This window comes from Argentina anserina, chromosome 1 (genome assembly GCF_933775445.1).
Source record: "Argentina anserina chromosome 1, drPotAnse1.1, whole genome shotgun sequence".
Lineage (NCBI taxonomy): Eukaryota > Viridiplantae > Streptophyta > Magnoliopsida > Rosales > Rosaceae > Argentina > Argentina anserina.
This window is the reverse complement of record NC_065872.1, coordinates 6,069,476-6,092,270: the sequence shown is the minus strand read 5'-3', so window position 1 is coordinate 6,092,270 and position 22,795 is coordinate 6,069,476. Positions and strand designations below refer to the sequence as shown.

The 22,795-nt window shown below is 38.1% G+C and overlaps 4 protein-coding genes and 1 long non-coding RNA gene across 7 annotated transcripts; 3 read left to right on the top strand and 2 right to left on the bottom strand.

Moving 5' to 3' along the window:
- Positions 1-2,853: 2,853 nt before the first annotated feature.
- Positions 2,854-5,296, top strand: LOC126799992 (mitogen-activated protein kinase 7). The gene is made up of 3 exons (XM_050527264.1): positions 2,854-3,129; positions 3,736-4,162; positions 4,428-5,296. Exons 2-3 carry the CDS (start codon positions 3,740-3,742, stop codon positions 5,115-5,117), a joined length of 1,113 nt encoding a protein of 370 aa, XP_050383221.1. The 5' UTR covers positions 2,854-3,129; positions 3,736-3,739; the 3' UTR covers positions 5,118-5,296.
- A 695-nt stretch (positions 5,297-5,991) lies between these two features.
- On the bottom strand, positions 5,992-7,619 carry LOC126800607 (uncharacterized). The gene is made up of 3 exons (XM_050528002.1): positions 7,151-7,619; positions 6,838-7,050; positions 5,992-6,416 (listed from the first exon to the last, which is right to left on the bottom strand). The coding sequence occupies exons 1-3, from the start codon at positions 7,617-7,619 to the stop codon at positions 5,992-5,994; spliced, it is 1,107 nt and encodes a 368-aa protein (XP_050383959.1).
- A 3,727-nt stretch (positions 7,620-11,346) lies between these two features.
- On the top strand, positions 11,347-12,885 carry LOC126800123 (bZIP transcription factor 44-like). Its single transcript, XM_050527413.1, has one exon. It carries the CDS (start codon positions 12,239-12,241, stop codon positions 12,704-12,706), a length of 468 nt encoding a protein of 155 aa, XP_050383370.1. The 5' UTR covers positions 11,347-12,238; the 3' UTR covers positions 12,707-12,885.
- A 1,433-nt stretch (positions 12,886-14,318) lies between these two features.
- On the bottom strand, positions 14,319-17,008 carry LOC126800152 (uncharacterized). Of its 2 annotated transcripts, XR_007672696.1 has the most exons (4): positions 16,369-17,008; positions 15,849-16,053; positions 15,260-15,513; positions 14,319-15,007 (listed from the first exon to the last, which is right to left on the bottom strand). It is a non-coding gene; the product is annotated as an uncharacterized LOC126800152 (long non-coding RNA). The 2 variants fall into 2 exon arrangements; XR_007672695.1 differs by having other exon boundaries at positions 15,260-16,053; positions 16,369-17,007.
- An 888-nt stretch (positions 17,009-17,896) lies between these two features.
- LOC126800022 (dehydrin Xero 2-like) lies at positions 17,897-19,378 on the top strand. Of its 2 annotated transcripts, XM_050527316.1 has the most exons (3): positions 17,897-18,258; positions 18,356-18,634; positions 18,755-19,378. In XM_050527316.1, the coding sequence occupies exons 1-3, from the start codon at positions 17,992-17,994 to the stop codon at positions 19,046-19,048; spliced, it is 840 nt and encodes a 279-aa protein (XP_050383273.1). In that variant the 5' UTR covers positions 17,897-17,991; the 3' UTR covers positions 19,049-19,378. The 2 variants fall into 2 exon arrangements, with proteins under 2 accessions (XP_050383273.1, XP_050383265.1); XM_050527308.1 differs by having other exon boundaries at positions 18,356-19,378.
- The last annotated feature ends 3,417 nt before the right edge of the window (positions 19,379-22,795 follow it).

Sequence of the window (22,795 nt, the reverse complement as noted above, 5' to 3'; positions counted from 1 at the left end):
AATAGCACTAGGGCTAGAGGGTCACCCACTCACCCAAATGTTATGAAACACAGATAGATAACAGGGTGTTGAAAGTAGCATAATCGTTACATTAACGAAAAAGTCTATCCCTTAAATTAGGGCTCGTCAACGCAGCCCGGCCCTACCCATAAGTGGCGGATCCGGGCCGAGACTTAATATATTTAAATAAGTGGCGAGCCGGGTATTTTTATAAATACGAAGATCCAAACCCGTCCATCTAAAGTGGGCTTTGCGGGCTTTTGCGGACCAGGTCTTCCGGGCTTGTATTAGAAAAAAAATTATAATACTCTAATTTAAGGGTTTAAAACAATAAAATAATTATTAGAAAACATTCTAAAAAAAGTCACAAATAAATTATAGTTTCGAAATATTTTCGATCGACACCAACAATGTGATCGAAATATATATTTAGGGACCCTGTAAAAATTTCATCCGTTTTGAACATGATTTCACCGTTCGTACCTACGGTTAACCAAAAAAGATGCGTTTTCACATAATAAAACCTCATTGACCGGGGCTTTGCCAAATGAGTTTCCTCGTTGCTACCACGCATGATCGATGACAAAAATTAGGTAATTTCAGATATACAAACGGCTTTCGCATATTTGTAATAAGTCTTCCCTTATGGCATATTAGTGGTGTTTTCGATTTACCGAAAATTCCGACGGTCAAACGAGGTCTAAATCGGATGAAATTTTTAAAGGGTCACTAAATATATATACCGATCACATCGGCTAGTGTTGATCGATCCCGAGAAGTTTTTTTCATATAGTCGTTTCATAATGCGATAGTTTTATTCTAAACCTAACATAAAAGGTTATGATACATTAGTTGACACTTAGGCAATCGCCAACTCTAGTTTGAAATATGGTCAATCGACACTAGAAGATGTGATCGGTATATATATATATATATATATATATATTTAGGGACCCCGTAAAAATTTCGTCAGTTTTGGACATGGTTTGACCATTCGTACTTACGGTCAACAAAAAAAGTGGTGTTTTGACATATTGAAATCTCATTGACCGGGGCTTTGCTAAATAGGTTTCATATGTGTGACATTGCACGATAGATAACAAAAATTAGGTGATTTCAGATATGCAAACGGTTTTCGATGTTCGCATCTTTGTAATGGGTCCTCCCTTAGGACATATTAGAGGTGTTTTCGATTTACCAGAAATTCCGACGGTCAAACGAGGTCTGAATTGGAAGAAATTTTTACAGGGTCACTAATTATATATACCGATCACATCGGCTGGTGTCGATCAATCCTGAGAAGTTTCATTCATATAGTCGCTTCATAATGCGATAGTTTTATTATAAACCTAATATAAAGGTTATGATACATTAATGGACACTTCGGCTATCGATTACTCCAGTTCGAAATATGGTCGATCGACACTAACAGATGTGATCATTATATATATTTAGCCATTTAGGGAACCCGTAAAAATTTCGTCCGTTTTGGATATTGTTTGACCGTCCGTACATTTGGTCAACAAAAAAAGAGGCGTTTTGACATATTAAAAATCTCATTGACCGGGGCTTTTCCAAATGGGTTTCCTTAGTGCGACCGCACACAATCGGTGATAAAAATTAGGTGATTTCAGATATGCAAATGACTTTCGGTGTTAACATTTTTGTAATGGGTCTTCCCTTATGACATATTAGTGTTGTTTTTGGTTTATCGGAAATTCCGACAGTCAAACGAAGTCCGAATTGGATGAAATTTTTACAGGATCACTAAAAATATATACCGATCATATCGACGGGTGTCGATCGATCCCGAGAAGTTTCTTTCATATAGTTGCTTCATAATGCGCATAGTTTGATGCTAAACCCAATAAAATATGTATGTATGATATTTTATTATTTGGCGGGCTTTTACGGGTCGGGCCGGGTTTCACACCTCTAATCTAAGCCCAATACTACTATACCCACTGAAACAGGCTTTCTCGCGGGCCAGGCCGGGTAAAAGCTCATCAGGCTTACGGGCCTCCACGGGCTAAATGATGAGGCCTACCTTAAATGGGTCTGCATAACCTATAAGAGTATAAGTTAAGATTTGCAAGTTGGTTGCAATATCATGCAAATCTCTACTACTATAAAGCGGATACTAATAGATTTACCAAATTGTGAACTTTTGAGTATGCATATTTATTACTTCCACTACCAACCAAACTATTAAGGGTATTATAGTCAAAACTTAAATAAATTAATTAAAAAACATAAATTTTTACAAATTTTAACTACCAATTTTTTCATGTAAATAACTACCCACTTTTTTACACAGCCATAGGGTGTGGTGGTTTCTTGTATTATTGATAGAAACGTGAATGGTATTTTGGATATATTTGAAAAACGTTCTTCTTACGTGACATATTTTCTAGACATTGAAGTATAAGATATCCGTCTTACTATTCATAATTATATTCGTTTACTATTTTAGTGAAGTTTCGTGATATATGGCTGCTAGCCAAATGAAGAGTTCCTCAACCGTGTTAAACTGAGAATCAAATGATCGACTATCGAAAGACTGAGAATTTTCATAGGTCTATTCCAAAAAAAAATGGCGTTGAAAACAAGGCACACATGGCTGATGAATAAGACTGCGCCGGTAGCTGTAACAAGTGAAAGGGATGAGTTGACTGAAGGCGAGCTCAAAGACAGAAGCGCACAATTTTACTTGCACAGTTCCACTCCATGATAGGGTCTTCGAGATTTTGATTGTGCATGAAGAAAAAGAAGAGAGAGAGAGAGAGAGAGAGAGAGAGAGAGAGCTGTCGTTTGTGTGGTGCTGTTATATAACGAGGTGAATTATGCCGTGTGGTTCTGTCATGGGTGGGTTTGGGTTTGGCTCACTCTCATCCTCTTCCTCATAACCCCATTCTTTATTCCAATAAGTATCTCCAACCCTTCTCTCTATCAATATTCTCTGTTCTGTCTCGCTAAGATTATTCAGACGAAATCACGAATCTTTATTTCGTGACCGATCCCATCACTGTGAAGTTTCAAAGTTGAAGTGATTTATATTGGAGCATTCGATAAGGAACGATCTACACGCTTGTAGGATCTTGGTTTTAATGTTGGCTGGCAGTTATTGAGGTGAGGCTCCCTTCTTTTCTCTCTGTTCTGGGTTTCTGTTTTTTGAGGTTGTTTCTGTGTCAAGCTGTAGAATTGAGAATTGGATTGGTGAATTGGGAATTCGGGTGTGAGCTTTGGAGGGGTTGGGTCTGAAAGTTTGAGGCTTTTTTTTGGTGTGAATGGGATTGGAGAGTTGCTGGGTAGGCAAGTAAAGGAAGAGAGAAATATTAGGACTTTGGGAGTTGGCAGAGTACAGAGTGGGGTTTTAAGAAAAAAGGAAGAAGGCAGAAAGTGTTAATGAAATTGTTATAATTTGAAAAGGAGAAAAATGAGAAGAATAACATAAACTGGCAAAAGATCCAAACCCTGCAGAAGTAGAAGGGGCAATTAAGAACTGATTCTATTCTAAAGCCTCTCTTTATACCTGTGTCTAATTATTTCATGTCATACTCCAACTTTTCTCTCTTGGCTATGTTTCCTGTTCCAAACCAGATTTTTGTGTAAGTTCATATAGTAATTCATGTTGTTCATAATAAACTCTGATAGTTTGAGAGTCATTTAGAGGTTTTCGTGGCTCAAATTATGATGGACATGGAGTGGTTTAGATTGTGGTATGGTGATTTGCAGGGAAATGGCAACTTTAGTTGAGCCTCCGAATGGAATCGGGCAACGGGGGAAGCAGTACTACTCAATGTGGCAAACGTTGTTCGAGGTTGATTCCAAGTATGTTCCGATCAAACCCATAGGGAGAGGAGCATACGGTGTTGTCTGCTCCTCCATCAATAGGGAAACGAATGAGAAAGTTGCAATCAAAAAGATCAATAATGTGTTCGAGAGCCGCATTGATGCATTGAGGACACTGAGGGAGTTGAAGCTCCTTAGAAATATCCATCACGAGAATGTGATTGCTTTGAAGGATGTTATGATGCCTATTCACAGGACAAGTTTCAAGGACGTGTATTTTGTGTATGAGCTCATGGATACTGATCTTCACCAAATTATAAAGTCTTCACAGCCACTTTCAACAGACCATTGCAAGTACTTTCTATTTCAGGTATTAGAATTCTCTAAACCATTCTTCTAATTTCAAGTAAGCATCTGAACTATTTATGCTAATTTCTGCTATTCTACTAAATGACTAGAATGTATCTAACTTTCTACTAAGGTATGTTATAGCCAACTATGAAAGACATTGAAGCCTCTTACAGTTTCTTATTAGGAACTCAGTGCTCGGGCTTGAATATGTGATTTTGTGTCTAACAAGTTAGTTATTTCTGAGCTCACTTGTAGTAGATATTAATTTGTAGTATGCATTGCAGCTGCTTAGAGGGCTCAAGTATCTACATTCAGCAAACATTCTTCACCGAGACTTGAAGCCTGGGAACCTGCTCATCAATGCTAACTGTGACCTGAAGATATGTGATTTTGGTTTGGCCCGTACCAGTAGAGGTACTGACCAGTTCATGACAGAGTACGTTGTCACTCGCTGGTATCGTGCACCGGAGCTGCTATTGTGCTGTGACAATTACGGAACATCCATTGACGTCTGGTCTGTAGGATGTATCTTTGCTGAGATTCTTGGCCGAAAACCAATCTTTCCCGGAACAGAATGCCTCAACCAACTAAAACTAATTATCAATGTCCTTGGTAGCCAGCAGGAAGCTGATATTGCGTTCATTGACAATCCGAAAGCCAGGAAGTTCATCAAATCACTACCATATTCGAGAGGAACACATTTTTCCCGTCTGTACCCCCAAGCCGATCCTTTGGCTATAGACTTGTTACAGAGGATGCTTGTGTTTGATCCAACTAAGAGAATCACTGTCTCAGAAGCACTCCAACATCCTTACATGTCAGGGCTATATGATCCCAGAAGCAATCCGCTTGCTCATATTCCAATCAACCTTGATATAGATGAGAGTTTAGGGGAACATATGATTCGGGAGATGATGTGGAACGAGATGCTTCACTACCATCCAGAAGCTGCTTCTTCCAACCCTTTTGCCTAGGTATGCTTTAATTCCTTAACAATGTTTGTTTATGGACATTTGAGAACATATAAGGTGTTAGTCCTGATATTGGTTTCACCAAGATTTTGTTTCACTTTGTTTGTTTGGTAGTTTGAGGTCCCTGCAAAAGGTCATTGCTATCATGTAACTATGTATATAATTATGCTTGTTTATCCCAAGTCTAGCAAGTCATATCCTTCAAGGAACTAGAGGAATTGAATAAAAACGCATCTGTTGTTTTCCTCCCTTTCCCACATACATGTTCATCAACAGTTCCTCCTCTTCCGCAAAACGCGCAAGTGTCTACTTCCATTTATGGTTTCTTGCTGCTCTTGACTTTGAACTCTTCAATGCTAATCATGGCATCCAGGTGGTCTTGACAATGCTCGCAATATTCTTAACCCATGTTTACCCTTCAGAGTTCACATACCCTAATTTTGAGGTATCGGAGACCTGGTTTTCATCTCAAACAGCTCCTCTTGAAGAAGTATTGCAATGGAGACTGAGATGGATCAACGTTAACACAAAAGAGAAGAAGGAAGCCAGAAGGCAAAATAGGAAATTAGGAATGGTAAATTGATAATAGCTGATAGTACATGATCACGTCTCTCTCAGTCTCACATGATCCGTTACTTTCATCTAGGCATGGCTGTCTCAAACTTTTCGGCGGCCCTGTGCGAAAATTAAAATGCGGCCCTCTAAGCTTTATTCTATGAAAAAAAACTTAAACAAACGGACAATATAAACTCAGATGTTAATTACATAACATCAAAATATCATTAGATATCCTTGTAAAAGATGCTAAATGGTTACAAAAAGATGCTTCATTGAAAACCTTTCGCATACTCAGTATCACCTATGCTCATTTGAAAATTCATCTCCTTGCCTTCTTAGCAGCAAAATCATCAATCAGTTTATCACAATTGATTTTCCCAAGATAATCACTCTCAATCGAAATCAAAACAAGTCCATTTAATCTTTCTTGTGACATAGTTGATCGCAAATTAGACTTTAATAGGTTTAACTTGGAAAAACTTCTCTTAGCTGAAGCAACAGTAACAGGAATAGTTAACAATATTCGATATGCAAGTCTAATCACTGGGCAAGTATTCATCTCTTGTAAGAAATTCAATATATCACAAGTTGTCATCCTTACTCTAGGTAATATTTCCCTCATAAGTTTCAGCTCTCTGAACAAGTCTTCCCCATTAATATCTGAACTCTCTCCATGTCTCAAAACATCCTCAAGATGAATGCAAGCAGCTCTTAAATCAATATTATCTAAGAAATTCAAAGTTTCTGAAGTAAATAAAAATCCAAAGATATCATCATATTGTTGATATTGTTCAAACCTTCTCTGCAATGATCCCTTAGCTTGGTCCATAAGGTATAAGAAATAATGCACTCTAAAACATTCTTCACCAGAAGATGATGGTAATGGCTCACCGGCTCTTTCATCAAAAAAAAATTTTACTATGAATTATACGCTTTTCTGGAAAAACTTGAGCAACATTTAAGGTAGCAACAATTTCCTTAGTGGTAATGATTGCTTCCTTGAAGCCATTTTCTCTAAATCTATCTAGCCAAGTAATTAGACCTTTTACCTCACCAATAGCAACACTTATTTGCATGTCATCCGATTGTAGCATTTTGCTAACCTTATTAAAAGCAAACAAGATTTCATATCAGATCACCATGCTTAGCAAGAACTCAAAGTCACCTAGCTCATTAGTGGCAATTGATTTTGCACCACTTTTTATTTTGGGATCCTTGTCAGCTTCAGTCAGTTGAAGTAATGTTTCTTTTATTTCAATAGCATTGAATCGTAGAGGCTTCACACTCTCAATACGACTCTCCCAACGCGTGGTGGATAATGATTTCAGAGTGAACCCTTTAACATTGTCTTTTAGGAACTTCCATCTCTTTGTCGAACCTGCAAATAAGATATAAACACATTATAAATCTCTAAAAAAAACCATATGATTTTCTATATGAAAACTTTGCTACATCATAAAGAGTTAAGTTAGACAAACCTGCAAATAAGGTATAGAGGCGTTGTAACACGCCAAAAAAATCAACTGCTTTTGTACAAGAATTTGCCACATCACAAAGGGTTAGGTTCAAACAATGACAACCACAAGGAGTGTATAAAGCTCTAGAATTGATATCTAGCAACTTTTTTTGCACCCCTTGGTGTTTTCCTTTCATGTTTGACCCATTATCATATCCTTGTCCTCTCACATTATTGATAGCAAGATCTAGTGGCTGTATCACAACTAGTAACTCTTCAAATAGCCCTTGACTAGAAGTGTCATGAACATTTAAGAATTCTAAAAGGAACTCTTCAATTTGTATTGGACTTTTTGAAACATTGACACATCTAAGTATCAATGACATTTGCTCTTGATGACTAATATTCGGTGTGCAATCAAGAATCACAGAGAAATATTCAGCATCTTTGATTGTCTTTATAATTTTAGCGTTGATCTCCACAACTATCATTTCGCAACAACTCATTCTGAATGTTGTGTCCAAGATAATGATGATGAATTTCAGCATTAGTAATTCGCCGACAATGCTCCTCCATTACTTCATCAAATTATGCCCTCATTTCAACTAGGCTAAGAAATAGACCATTATCAGGTTGATAAAGCCTCTCATTAGTTCCACGAAAAGCTAAGTTATATTTAGCGAGAAATTTCACAATTGCAATTATTTTTTTCAATACATTCCTCCAATGTTCTTTCTCTTTTCTAATCTGGTCTTGTTAAGCTTTATCAATAGTGAGCTTTTGTAATCTAATACGCAAATCAGTCCAAGTATTTGCATTAATGAGATGATCAACACTCATGTCATCCTCCTTAAGTCTTCTACCAAGATGACCCCAATTTTGTACCCATCATTTGCTAGCTGACCCCGCATTAGCCCCCTTTTAAACAACTTGCAACAAAAACAAAAAACCTTATCAAGTTCCTTTAAGTACACAAGCCACTCTCTATCATACTTCTCTCCATTTCCTAAATATCGAGTGTAGAATCTTGAACTAAAACGTCTATTGAACTTGTCTGGTGGGCCACTCTCTATGGAGAGATCTCTAAGAGGACCATTTTCTACCAATAGATCTACTAGCTTTTTATTCAGGGCATCCCAAACTCTAGGATCAAAAATATTCACCGAAGTTTCATCTGCATGATTTACATTATTATTATGCTCTGCATCATTCTCAGTTGCATCATGACCCAAATCATCTACAATTTAATTGTCATTAGTGTGTTCTTCCACAATATCTTCCATGTGCTTTTCTGATTGTTCATTAACCAAAGATCCACCTAGACCTTTTTCTTTTCTTTTCATGAATGTATCAATATGGGGCAAAGACTTAACTAACTTGACTTCATCTTTCTTCTTCATGCGTTTTGCATAGCAACATAAATTTTTTCTTTTAGGAAGCATGTTTCTAAATTGAACTATTCAAGAACTCAGTTTGAATAAGAAAACCTGATTCACTCACAGCCGCTACTCCTCCCAAGTTCCAATTGCCTCAATTCTCAAAAAGCTTGATCACTAGACCACCGCAATCTTCCAAATTGAAATTCCAAATGTAAACAATTAATAACCGGTACTCATGCAAATATGATCAATCATTCAATCTATAAAATACAATAGAGTGGATCGACCTATCTTACCTGAATTGATGAGTGGTGATGGTTGACTTGTAGTGGATGAGATTTGAAATCAGATCAGTGCGGCGAACTGAGAAAGAAGAAAGAAAAGAAGAAGAGGAAATGAGTGCGGCGAACTGAGAAATAAGAAAGAAAAGAAAAAGAGGAAATGAGTGGGTTGAAGGAAGTAATAAAAAAAGGGAAATGAGAGCTGAGTGAGATGCCCCATCATTTTTATTCAATAGAAAAAGGAGAAACTAAAAATATTTGTGGCCCTAAAGTTTTACAGCCATGTGCAGTTGAGCTCTTTGCACATGTGCAGAGCCGGCTCTGCATCTAGGCAACGTAAATGGTAAGTGCAACAAAATGAAGTTGAAACACAAGCACACTAGAGTGTGAAGACTTCAAGCCCATGGTGAAATTGTTGTTGACTCCCTCACACTGGCTCTCAGCAGCCAATGTGACGACAGAGGTCTTTCGCCACTACTGGAGACACCGTGTTGTAGATAATTTGCATTAGGAGTGGGTATAAAAAAAGGAAATCCTGATCCCATCCCGATTCAGTCCCGAAATTCATAAGGACGGGACGGGACGAGACGAATGTCTAAAAATGTTCGTCCCATCCCGATCCCGTCCCGTTTCATAATAGTGGGATGGGACGTGAGACGAATAATTTCTATCTCACTTCATCCCGTCTCGTCCCACCTTTAATGAAAACTGAAAAATTCTTATATATTTGTATCAAAATGAAACTAATTTATGTTCTTAATAACTCCAAAATTATATCAACTCAAATAATAATGGTAAATTATAATATTTTGAACATAATAGCATTTTTTTTGTTAAAATTTCATTATTAAATGTTACTTTGTTAATGAAAAAGTAAAAATATATGTTTTTATTTAACTTCATAGGAAAGTGGGATTTATCCCGTCCCGTCCCGATCTCGTCCCGTCCCAACCGGGATTAATCCCGAGTGTGATACATTCTTAAAAACCCTCGTCCCGTCCCGATTCAAATGAGTGAGACGAAACGTGGGATGAGCCATGTCCCGTCCCGTGCCCACCCCTAATTTGCATCATTAGTGATAATAATGGATTTAAGATGAAAATGTGGATTTTGATTCTGGATTATTGAAAGCCCAATTCAAAGTACAAGGCCCAAGACTGATGGGGAAAGACGATTTAACTCAATCCTCAATCCTCATAGACATAATTATACAGATATAAGACATTAAGACGAAATAAGACGCAACTAATTAGTGTCCAAGAGCAGAGCATCAGCTTCTGAAGTAGAATGTATCCTTATGACGTACAGAAAAACAATGTATATCTAAAATCTTTGATTAAATTCTCATCATATTGAAACTAGTTGATTGGAATCTGGAAATGATGGCCGTATAGCTACAAAGAAAAAAAAATCAAGAAATATTCTAAGCCATCCTGGTCCATTACCTCCAACTATATAAACATGCTTGATTTATATAAATATATCTTTCAAAGAAGTCAAAAGTGCTCAAGTCATCAAGGAAGATCATTAATTAGTTCCAAAATCATTAAGGCGTGTTAGAAATCACGGTGGTTAACACGCCTACAGAATTACGAATAATTATTTTGTATACTTACCACACCATGTAACACTGTCATGTGGTGTACCCAACCAATTATATTACGCCATAGTATAATTAACATGCACGCGGTGAAAATGACAAAAGTTTATTTACATATAAGAACCAATCAGAAACAATCACAGTAAAAAATAGACCAATAACATTAATATGGTACGTCATGTGAGATATGTGACGAGTATATATAATAATTCTCCAGAATTACATCTTATGACATTGAAGAAATTATGATATGTACCCGGTACAAAGTCTATTTGGTGGAACTTTTAATATTCTTAATCCATTTTTACTGGGTTTAATTCAAGATACCGCTTTTGTAGAACTTTTGGGCAAATGGATTACAGAAACAGTACTCATCACCATCCTTATAGAAAAGTAAGTGACAATGTGCTTAACAAAAGAAGCACACCATCTCAGACCCTGGGGCTACTTGCTAGTTGCAAGACAATGTGCGTAGTTTCTAAGGCACCACAAAGTTGCTTTTGGATCCATTTCGTTCTTCTCGGATATTTCCCCTCTTGTTCCTGACTTCCTGTTAGCTAATTAAATGTGCAAAGATTCAGTTGTCGGTACAAAAATTCCAATACCAGTTTACAAAATCATAGAAGACGTATTGACATTCGATTAAAATTGTACCATAGGATTCCATATGCATAACATCCATTAAGCACATATATTTCGGAGAGGAATTCCAATGGTACTTTTGAGCATGCAATACATACGTTAATGGAAGTGCAGTATAGACTTTTTATTGCGAATTAGAAAAGGTCCCAAGAAGACAGTCACTATGAAATATCCAGTTAGATCTGAGTATACATAAAAGAAACTGAACTGAATGCCTAACATTCTCAGATTTATTACGTATAAAATCAGCATGAATACAATATATACATAGCACCACCAACAAGCCAGGAAGGGTTTTGCTTTGCTCGTTGCCCTTTTCCTTTAAACAAAAAATAACACACACAGCTAAGCTGCCATTGCCGGCCATGTAAAACCTCATACTTTATCAATTCTAAGGGACCAAGCTTTCAGAATTCTGATCACATCGCATGTGCTATTGTACTGCTCAGATTGCCTTCAGATTCACTCGGCCTTTTCACTAAATTGAATACATTTTCTTCCTTGAGCAATTTCAGCTTGGAATATACGGAAACAAGAAAAAACTTGAAAACCTCAACCTGATTTACTTCACCAATATAGCCCACCATATGAATATGTATAGAGAACCTGACCCTTAGTTTTGAGCTTTATATATTAATCATTTCCCTTGTTTTCATTCTGAGACATCTTAATCTTTCTAGGCTTATCATATTCATTTCTTAAAAGTTTATTCCGTTACAGTGGGCGTTCTTGATCTATATATTCAACCCTCTACCTCCATTCAAAACCTCCTCTTCCTTATCTTTCTTCCTTCCATAAAACTTTGATCTCTATCTTTCTCTCTTCCACTGGTTCTGTAAACCTGCGTTCCCTTCATTCTAGTGTTTTCTCATATACCTATAAAGCTCTCTTAGTTCGTTCCTAGCTAGCTTCTGTAATGCTTAATATATACATATACAGCTCTTCATGTTTGAGCTAGATTGATGTCTCCTGTACTCAGTGAAATCCTCCTCTCTGGGTTTATGATAAACTCCACACTCAGACGCAGGACCCATTTAGTTCAATCCTTCTCTGTTGTCTTCCTCTACTGGTTCTACGTGTTTTCATGAACAACTGCCTACAAAACCAAACCCTTCATATATAAACTAGTTTTGCATCACATTTTATAGACTCCTACCCTATTTTTCATTCTACTTGTTATTATTTTGTGTAACATAATTAGCATTTGCATGGCCACTTCTAGTGGCAACTCATCTGGCTCCAGCGCGCTTCAGATTACGAACTCCGGCTCTGAACGAGAGGGTCTCCATCAGGTTATAGACCAGAGGAAGAGGAAGAGAATGATGTCCAACAGAGCATCAGCACGGCGGTCTCGGATGAGAAAGCAAGAGCACCTGACTGATCTGACGGCCCAAGTTGGTCTGTTGAGGAAAGAAAACAACCAAATCCTTCAAAGCATCAATGTCACGAACCAGCTCTACCTGAACCTTGAGGCTGAGAACTGTGTGCTCAGAGCCCAGGTGGCTGAGCTCACCAACAGGCTGCTGAGTCTGAATGATATTGTCGACTGCATTGACTCGACCAAATGGCTTCTGGACAATGAAGAGGACATGAGTGATCAGTTTGGTGGTGATGAGTTTCTTAATCCATGGAATAATCTTTGCTTCAATCAACCAGTTGACATGTTCATGTGCTGAAGCTAAACTTAATTAGTTGGGTTAATTTGTTTGGTTAATAATGCTTAATGGTACTTGTAACTCATGGCATGTGCAAATGTATTCCTATTATATGAGCCAAGGGTTTTGGTTTTTGTAATCAATCTTTTATGGGTTTGTTGGAATCAATGAAATATAAAGAAGTGGAAACTCTTTATGAATGCTGCGTTTGTTTTTTTCTCCAGCTTCAGATCCTTCCAGTTCTAAATGTTTGATTGGTGCTAAGTGGTATGGGATGTGCAATAGGATAGGAGTTGGACAAAAGAACCAAGCATAGAATAGTGGCATTATTGTGTGCTGGTTTTGTATGGTTTTCATAATTGGATTGCAGGGGTGTGACAAATGTAGTGGACTCTAGAGTGAGATTTATATTTGGGGTGCTTTCTTGGTGGGGAAAGGTTACATCAGTGCATATAAACAATATTTAGGGGAAAGCTTTCACATATAAACAATGTCGAGGATGATGATAATGATCCAAAATCTTCACCTAATATGAACACAAAAGTGGGAGTGCCACGAAACTCACAAGGTCTGCGAAGCTCATTAGTGTCAATTTGCTTTTGTTCTTTGGTTATTGTTAATCCGAAACGATATACTTAAGCCCAACTACAATACTAATATCCAAAGAAAAAAAAACAAGTCAGAAAATGAGTGCCTAGTAAATTCTGTTGGCAAGCAAACACAGTGCCTATTACCAGAGAATTAAGTTTCCTTATTACGTAAGACGGAAAATACTTCTTTAACAGCTTATTTTGAAGTCATAGTCAGGGTTTCAGAGATAGAATATAAACGCAGGCTTGATGAGCCCAGTTTATCAACCAAGTATTAGTATATTATATAGCTAACGTTTATATTGTGGGTTTTGCATAATAGTTAAAGTAATACTAAGTCATAAGCATATACTTAACACTTGGTCATAGCTAAACTAATTCCTGTTTTCACAATTTAGGCCGCGAGCAAAGGCCAAAGGGAAAAACATAGAGAATTCATGTAATAGAGTAATTAACAGTTAAATGTACTTTGTGAACCCTGATACTCACTAGAACAATTGAAACTTTGAAAGGGCAAGTCTAATTAGCAAGATTAGTTTTGATGTAGAATGGAACTTTGGGAGATGATGAAAGCATGTGGCCAACCAACTATGACAGCAGAGCTAACATGAGCTTAAGAAAGTTAATTATAATCTTTGATTGCTAAAGTGTAGGTTTTTCTATTCTTAAACAAAAGCATCTAAATCTACATACCTAATGAATCTTAATGAATGCAGTATTTGTACTTGAGAACAAAAATATTAGAATTATTGACTGCTAAACTACATATGCATCTATCGATGAACAGAAAAATGTGTACAATACAGAAATTGTCTCAAAATAATTGAGGGTTAATAGGTGCATGTTCTTCTCAGCTGATACTCCTGATAGAGTCTAATATGGATTTGTAGGAGTAACAAGCTTTAGATTTAACACCATTACAGGCAAGTTGACAAGAAATAGCAATAACCAGGAATCTAATAAGATAGCCTACTTTGTTTCAAAGAGAAAATCATGTCTACCCATTCAGTCAAGCAGTTCCTAACATAAAAAGAAGACTATAATGCGCACAAAAAACAATTTTTTTAAAAACCGCTTCCCATGTCTTTTCCACAATTCACATCTTTTGACACAACATCAATACAAGAACATTGAAAATATACCAATTCTAGTGTATGACACTAAAGTATACTTCAGAAGAGGTGATGAGGATCTGAAACATATGGATTTTAAAACTTTCAGACCACTGCTGTTGGGCAACTTCTGTAAAAAAAAAAAAAAACGAAGGGCTCATGTAACTTAATTATCTTGATGAAGCCGCAGAATGGGGTCTGCTCTTCTTGATGTAACTTCCAATTTTCCAAATCTTTGGGCAACTACAGAATCATATGATGTATTCCAGACCTGAAATTACAGTAATATAGAATTAGCCATCATCAATCAATGTAGGAGAAACTTCCAAAACCCAAAACACAAACAAGATCTGAAATGACAGCTCTTTTTTGATCTCCCTTTCGAGCCTCCCATGGCCAGCAAAAAGGGGTTATCTTGTGAAAATGAAATAGAAAACACAGCGCCCTGACAACATTAAGAACAGTTTAACAATCAATCTCATGTAAGAAAAATGAAATTAGTTTAAAATGTCATCACTGTATACAGTGAATAAATCACAGATAACTTACTGCTTTAGGAGTTTAGGATTCACGGACGCAATGCATGAAGGTTGATTATTTGACAAATCCCAAAGCTTAACCTGCAAGACATAACAGTTAGATTTTATGAGAAATAGTGGCTTAATCTGTGAATCCAGTTGCAAGAAGCTAAAGAAGAGGGAAAGAATGGCACACGGATGAGGATTAGACGATGCCAAAATAATGATGTCATGGTGAATGTAAACATCCACTTCACCATCATCTTTTTTAAGTACATAACAATCTGCTTAAACACTTTTCAAGAATTAAAGGTGACAGACGGAAACACACAGTTTCAGCTAAGTATTGCATACCTTGAACCAACTGATACCATCCTCATTGCAAGCACAAACTATGACAATCCATTTGGGTTGATGGTGTCCGATAAGAAAATATAAATGTCAACAAACACCAAGTTGCTTTTCTAGCCTCACAATACAGGCAAATTAAGCAGATAACGGCACATTAAGTTTTAAAATCTACATCATCCTTGTCCTTCTTAAGATATGGATCCATATCATTACTTGGGTAGTGAAGGTCCCAAACCCACCACTAAACAAATCAATGCCTGAAGTCAAACATCAATAAGATACACTGTCAGCTTAAAACCTTACTGACAATTTAAAGATGTGGTAAACCACTATAAACTTGAGCAAATTACAATTAGTAAATTTAGCGATGCTTCTACTTCAACCTTCTCTCACAGCTGATTGCCATTCCAATGCCACCATTTTTACTGACACGGAGAATCCATATAATAAAACCATCTAACAAAGAACCAAGGCAAATAACTTCACAGATTTCACTATCTTACAAGTTTAGCCATCATACTAAGTTACTAACCAACCCCCTCTTATATGCCCAAATATAATGTTAAACAAAACGAAGATTAAACTGAAATACCATCATCATCCTCGTCGTAATAATGATCCATGTCAAGCTCCTTCAATCCTTCAGTAATGCCATCCTAATTCTCCCCGATTTCGTCACTTTGGAAGCTCTACTGAGCGCTTTCGCAACCTCTAGTGCTTGGGAGACTTCGCCACCCTCATTAGTGGTTTCAACCTCTATTTCTCCCTCATCATCCTCATCCCTTCCACCGGCTCTACTGCGCATACAACACCCACCATAAGTCCATTACTACATTAACTCACAAACCCTCATAAAACAACACACCTCCTTAAACATTACACAAACACATTGCTCCTACACTAGTTCAATCTTTCCCTATTTTCCCTATAAAGACTCCCCCTTCTGAGGGAAACTAAAGACACCCAACATTTGTTTCAAAGTAAACAAGAACTGACCAAAAGCAATGAAGCAAGTATGACAGCATAGACTGAGAAACAACAACTATCAGAACACAACATAGGAATGAAAAATAAGTAATACTAAGAGAAAGACAAGAGTTGAAGAGGTTAACCTTCTGTCTAAGATGCCGGAATTTATTAATCTCATCGATGACTTCCTGGGTGGGCGGCTGGGCGACAGCGGGATTGGATTGGAATCTCCTTTGGGCTGCCAGGAAACTGTTGATACCGTCTCTGCTTGGTTCTCTGGTTTGAGTTTGAATTGATGAAGGTGCAGTTGAGAGGTTTGGGAGCTATGAAAATTTGGCGGTGGAGCTAGGAAGCGTGTCAAGTGACTCGAGTCACACTAATATGATTATGTGTTGGGTTATCAACCTTGGGCTCTATCAAATTGTTTAGATATATCCTTGGAGAATGGAGACTCATATCCTTGTGGCTTATCCTCTACGAGTCTACGGCTCTACTCAAAGATACACTCAGACATGAAATCATTGAAATGTAGGAAATAAAAAAGCTCTGTTGGCTAACAAATTTGTTGTCTGGGTAATAATTTGAGGTGAAACTACTTTCAACCGATAAACCAAACTCGTTCTTATTAAGATCATCAGTCACAAACACAAACGCTGCATTGGATTCAAGGATGCATGGTGTTAGAAGATTGAAAAATAGTTTATGAGAGATAGTTAAAAGAGCTACAGCCCTGATTTCCAGGCTATTCCTTTACAATATGTACATTTCTTAATTACACATTTTCTTTGCTCTCTTTGTTTCGTTTTCCTTTCTGAAACAAAATTATGTGGTTAGGTATCACATTATTCTGTGGGGTCGTAACTTGTCAGGATTATTATAGGGTTCAACTGCCCGACATGTGTAAGTTGATATGCTTTGTATGGAGGAGTTTTATATATAACTTCAAAATTCCAAAAAATAAAAATCCCAAGCTTGTTTGATTCTCAACAACAAACCAACGCGCTAAGATTGATCAAAATATCAAATCGATCGGTATAAGCATATATCCTCGACAAAATTAACAAGTTGGGCAAACCTCATACTTTGGCATGGAAAATATTATTCTAAACTAAACTTGTTCGGGGATGAATCTGAAAACCCAAAGTACACCACCACCTGCCCTAGATACTCTGATCAAACTCACTAAAGTAATTTGTATCGAATTTAAACACACTTTGATGATCATAAACTATTTTGATGTCGGTTCTCACTACGAAATGTATACAAAAATATCTTCATAGATTGTTAGCTTTGCTCCAACATATTTACCTAACAGCAATATGATAGTGATAAAAACAAAAGGGCCGTACAATCCTATCCAGCTTGATAGCTGGATCTAAGTGACTAAGTGTCATATTAGATCAGGGTCGATACTCATCAGCAACTCTCAGAGCACCACGTCTCCACCTACGACAATTCAACTCCCACTTTGAGACCTCCATCGCCGGCCAGACGCGGAGAAGGCGTCACGAGCCCTCCACTGACTCCACTCCCAGATAACGACCTCCTTATCCTATTGTTTACCGACATTCCGAGGACACTTGTCACCTTCTTAAGGCAACCACGTGTCTAGGGCAAGGTACGTGTCCATGCATTCGATGCCTACATAAACCAGCCATGTCTCTAAGCTCAAACACATCTCATCCACAACAATCTTTGCTTAGAAATCAACATACATTCCCCGATTTGAAGTGCCTTTTGTGTTTTCTTGATTCCTCGATTTGAAAATGGCGCAATACCAGGGCATCCACCCTACCGGGTCTGTCACCGAAGACTACGGCAACCCGGTGGGACGTAAGGACGAGTATGGCAATCCCATTCACCACGGCGTGACCGGAGCAACTACCGGCCATGGCGTTCATGACACCACTCACGTCACCGGAACCGGATATGGTACTCAAGGCACTGGGACTGCACCCACTGGTTTTGGTGGTAAAGCTCCGGGTGGTCACGGCGTCATTACTCGCTCCGGTAGTGGCAGCAGCTCTAGCTCTGTAAGCCCCAGCCTCCATCTAAACCTTTTTGATTTTTTTGTTGTGTTTGTGTTTGAATTGATTTGATGGTGGTTTGTATGTATGTATCGTCGTGTAGTCTGAGGATGATGGCTGTGGTGGAAGGAGGAAGAAGGGTTTGAAGGACAAGATCAAGAAGAAGCTTCCAGGTGGTACCCACAAGACCGATGATCCCTACGGCACAACTCCGAACACCGGTGGACAGCACCCGGAGCCGGGCATGATGGACAAAATCAAGCAGAAGATCCCAGCAGGTGGTCACAAGGAGGATCCCTACAGCACTACTCATAACACCACTACTACACCGGGTTACGGCGTCGCGGGGGAGCACCATGAGAAGCCGGGCATGATGGGCAAGGTCCAGGAGAAGCTTCCGGGGGGTCACAAGGAGGATCCCTACAGCACTAATAACACCACTACTACACCGGGTTACGGCGTCGCGGGGGAGCACCATGAGAAGCCGGGCATGATGGGCAAGGTCCAGGAGAAACTTCCGGGGGGTCACAAGGAGGATCCCTACAGCACTACTCATAACACCACTACTACACCGGGTTACGGCGTCGCGGGGGAGCACCATGAGAAGCCGGGCATGATGGGCAAGGTCCAGGAGAAGCTTCCGGGGGGTCACAAGGAAGATCCTTACAACACTACTCACACCACCACCACTGCTGCACCGGCTTACGGTACAACTGCAACAGGAGAGCACCAGGAGAAAGGGATCATGGACAAGATCAAGGAGAAGCTCCCCGGTGGACACAGCACTACTCGATGAACTTATTAGTTTGTAATTAAACGGCTGTGGGTGGATGCTCGTTTGTAATTTGTAGGTCATGATACGCACACTTGGGGTTCATAAGCGTATGTATGCCGTGTTGTAGTTGCAAACGAGTACTACTGTTTAGCAGCTAGTGTGGTTTAATTTGTACGTATAATAATAACAAGTGCCTGGTGTGATTAGCTTACCATGCATGTTTGTACGTGTACGTATAATGCGGGTGCGTACTGTGTGCGGTTGTTGTATCATGTAATCTGTACCTTTTTTATGTTTTGAGGTGTACGTATTGTGTTTTATCAATATATATAAAGAATCTTCTTATATTTAGCCATTTCCAGACCCGATGAATATATTATAGCAACGATATATAATTATCCACTTCAAAGTCAAAAGAACAAGTGATCAAATTAATGAAATTTCAAATTGTAGATGCTACCGTAGAAGTATAGTAGCCACTACCACTCCGATCATTGTACGTTCAAGGCACGTACAAATGTACAACAAAGCAAGTATATGCATTAAAAACAATTGAAGCTTTCACTGCTTATGCGTACGCTAGCTGGCTCTTAACTGAAGGCTTTTGAGTTTTGGCTCTGCATGTTCTTTGGAACTCTTGCCTTTGGTGCAACTGTGCAATTGTGATCGACAAATTAATATACATTCCTAGGTCGTTGTATCCTAGACACGTAATCGCATGATTTGGGGAGCTTGATTTAATGGGGTATGCGTTTTGCTGAGACCCATTATCTCGATCTCAATAAACAAATATATATATATATATAAAAGAACGGAAAGATTAATGAATTTGAGGATCGATACTATTCGATTTGGTCGGTTTGTGTATCAAATTAGTAGTTTAATTAATATGAGGTGAGTACTGCAAAAAGAGATGACCACATAGGTTTGCCTAAAGAGTCAATCTGACCAGAAGTGTCCTCACTATATAATCTAATTCTTACGGTACGTGCATGTGAGCTATATATGCAATCCTATGCGACCCAAAATTGTTTTTAAGGTCTGCATGCGTATGATTTTTAATGATGTTTATTGTTTAGTTGGCTCTTAAGAATTACATTATCATTGAAGTGATTGAACTTTTACATTTATGCAAATATAGTGATGACTTAAGAAAATATACGCGTGCAAGACGTCATAACCCAACCACCATGATTGTTCCTAAGAATTTCTCAGGTACGGCGGCACATGATTCTTTTATCGCTATCAAATGATATATTCCATTTGCATTCTGGTGGCTTTGCTTTACTTCGCAATAATAGCAAGTCCTAGTACTCGCAGAATCAGAAAGCTCCATTAGATCGAATCCTGCTTTCAACAACTAGGCACTATTTGCCCTAGCTATATATACTACTAGCCAAGGTTCCTGGCAAGCTTATGATTATTAACTTGACTCATTTCATGAAGATCTTTTTAATTAAATCTTTATATTAGCATGGGAAGGCCAATAGTCGAAATTTTGAAAATTACCACAAAATTTATGATTGTGGGCGGGTGAATGGCCATCGTCTTGAACCCTAAGGTACGGTACATGTCACACCCTGGGACCATTTTCGGTCCCGAAATGCAGCAGTAATCGTCGTAATTCTAAATTAGTATTAATCGATACCGGATTCTACGCATCAACAGCGCTAACTTATGACTACAAAGCTATGGGGATAAGTAAATAATAGTAAATTTGGGTTAAAAACAAAGAAAACTCAATTTACTGAATAAATATGAATAAGCGGAAGGTAGCAAATAAAATGAAAGTTCAAGTATGACATGAGAAAAGTGTGTCATCATAATAAATACGAGTAAAAGGAAACAACTGCATAAATGAAATGAAAAGTAACAGAGTACGTGTCGTGCAATTGTTAAAGTAGAAACGGAGATCGGGTAAATAAGATGTCACACCGGAAGCTGACTCCTCGTTATCAAAAGTGAACCACGAGCGATGTAACGCCACTGGCACCAAAACCAAGTCCTCGAACCGGCTACTAGGTACCTGAAAAGTAGGAGTGAGCACTCGTCCTTCCTAACCCGATGCGGGTGAGACGACCCAACCGTAGTTAGGTTTAAAAACCATTAATATATATATATATACATATATATAACAATATATATATATATATACCATTAGCATAAAAACACGTAACAAAAGCCAAACCGAGACTATAACAAGTCTCATAAAGTTTAGGGCAAGTCAAGTAAAATCATGCAGATGTAAAATATGCGACTCGGCTCGAAATATCAAATGCGCCGATAGTATATCCAATCCGACCGCTCTAAGGTTTGCCTTCGAGAGAACCGAGAGCCAATAATGTACTACGGTGCTAGACATCAGGACACGCTTATCACCGTAGTAATAAGTCACACGATGCAGGACATTAGGACAACATAATCACCGTGATGGTTCCCAGACATCAAGACGCAGGACTCACCATATAATAATAAAACATGCGTTGCTAGACATCAATACACGAAATCACCGACTTATAATCATGCATAAAATAAAAATGGTCAGTCCCGAGACAATATGACCAAAGTAAAGTGCTAATGAATGCAACATGCGATAAAGACATATAACATATACATTTTATATATAGAAAATCACTCACCCGGAAGGTACCGGCTCACCCTAGCGGGCGGCTCACCCTACCTGATATAGCAGTGTCAAAAGTCTGCGCCCCAAGTCACGCTCCTCATGCTCCGCATTCAATTGCGTCCCGCAAGCAAGTCTCATAGCTAAACAAATAACAAAAATTGATAAGTAAGGGGCACGACTTTTTTAGTCGATTTAGTAATTGATCGTCAATTTGACTAGTTTGATTACCAGAGTCGAGATCTCGGGATGATCGGTTGACTTTTCTAAAGGTGAGTGTGAATTTATTTTATAGATATTTCTATCTTAGATTTAAGACGTGAATGATCGATAATTAGAAAATCTTAAATTTATTCTTCCAGCATTTAAATCTCTCACGCTTAAGAGTTCCTCGATTTCCGATCCGGGCGAAAATCGAGTTTAAGGTTTAACCGTAAAGATAAATTTACGTTTTAGCGAAAAGTTAATAATTTTTCTTAATCCGATTTAAATCGAGAAAGCTAAATGTAAAAAGGTTGAAATGAGATTTAAGTAAAAACTAAATTAATTATTGTTTAGTAAAACAATAACTTTTCAACTTATTTACTACTAGGGGCAAGACTGTAATTATTCAAAGTCAATAGGGGTAGAAAGGTGATTTCACTCCACAGTAAAACAGTAAAAGGGTAAGTTGTATACGGTGAAAACTAGGGTTTTACCATTCCTCCTCTGATCACCCATTCCGGTCAAAACTTCAACTATGATCAACTCAAAACCAACATGCAAATATACCAAACGAATCGAAACTACGTTACGAACACAATAACACCAAAATCAAAGGAATCAGAGTTTGATTGATACCTAAATGAAGCACCGAAAAGAGATCTTGTCAGCTATGTGCTCCGCCACTCCTATTCCAAGCTATTGGAACTTCCTCCTCACCTCCCAAACATTTCTGCTACGGGTATGAGTTCCACCACCTCCCCAAAGATCCAAACAGAGTTATGGTAAAGAAGGTTTACAATCGCCGGAGTCGATTCTACAAACCGAAGGCAAAACCAAGAAAAGATAGGAATTAAGGCTAGGATCTAATAGATCGAAGGAAATAAGGAGTAGGAAAGATGATGAAGGTTTGGGTTTACCAGATAAATGAGTGATGAGGTTTC

Bases quoted from the DNA above. Each gene is read 5' to 3' on its own strand.
- LOC126800123 (XM_050527413.1), top strand. From the start codon at position 12,239: ATGGCCACTTCTAGTGGCAACTCATCTGGCTCCAGCGCGCTTCAGATT.
- LOC126800022 (XM_050527308.1), top strand. From the start codon at position 17,992: ATGGCGCAATACCAGGGCATCCACCCTACCGGGTCTGTCACCGAAGAC. The intron at 18,259-18,355 runs GTAAGCCCCAGC...ATCGTCGTGTAG, and splicing joins GTGGCAGCAGCTCTAGCTCT to TCTGAGGATGATGGCTGTGG.
- LOC126800607 (XM_050528002.1), bottom strand. From the start codon at position 7,619: ATGATAGTTGTGGAGATCAACGCTAAAATTATAAAGACAATCAAAGAT. The intron at 7,051-7,150 runs GTTTGTCTAACT...TCTTATTTGCAG, and splicing joins CCTCTATACCTTATTTGCAG to GTTCGACAAAGAGATGGAAG. The intron at 6,417-6,837 runs GTGACTTTGAGT...TATTTACTTCAG, and splicing joins AATTGCCACTAATGAGCTAG to AAACTTTGAATTTCTTAGAT.
- LOC126799992 (XM_050527264.1), top strand. From the start codon at position 3,740: ATGGCAACTTTAGTTGAGCCTCCGAATGGAATCGGGCAACGGGGGAAG. The intron at 4,163-4,427 runs GTATTAGAATTC...TATGCATTGCAG, and splicing joins GCAAGTACTTTCTATTTCAG to CTGCTTAGAGGGCTCAAGTA.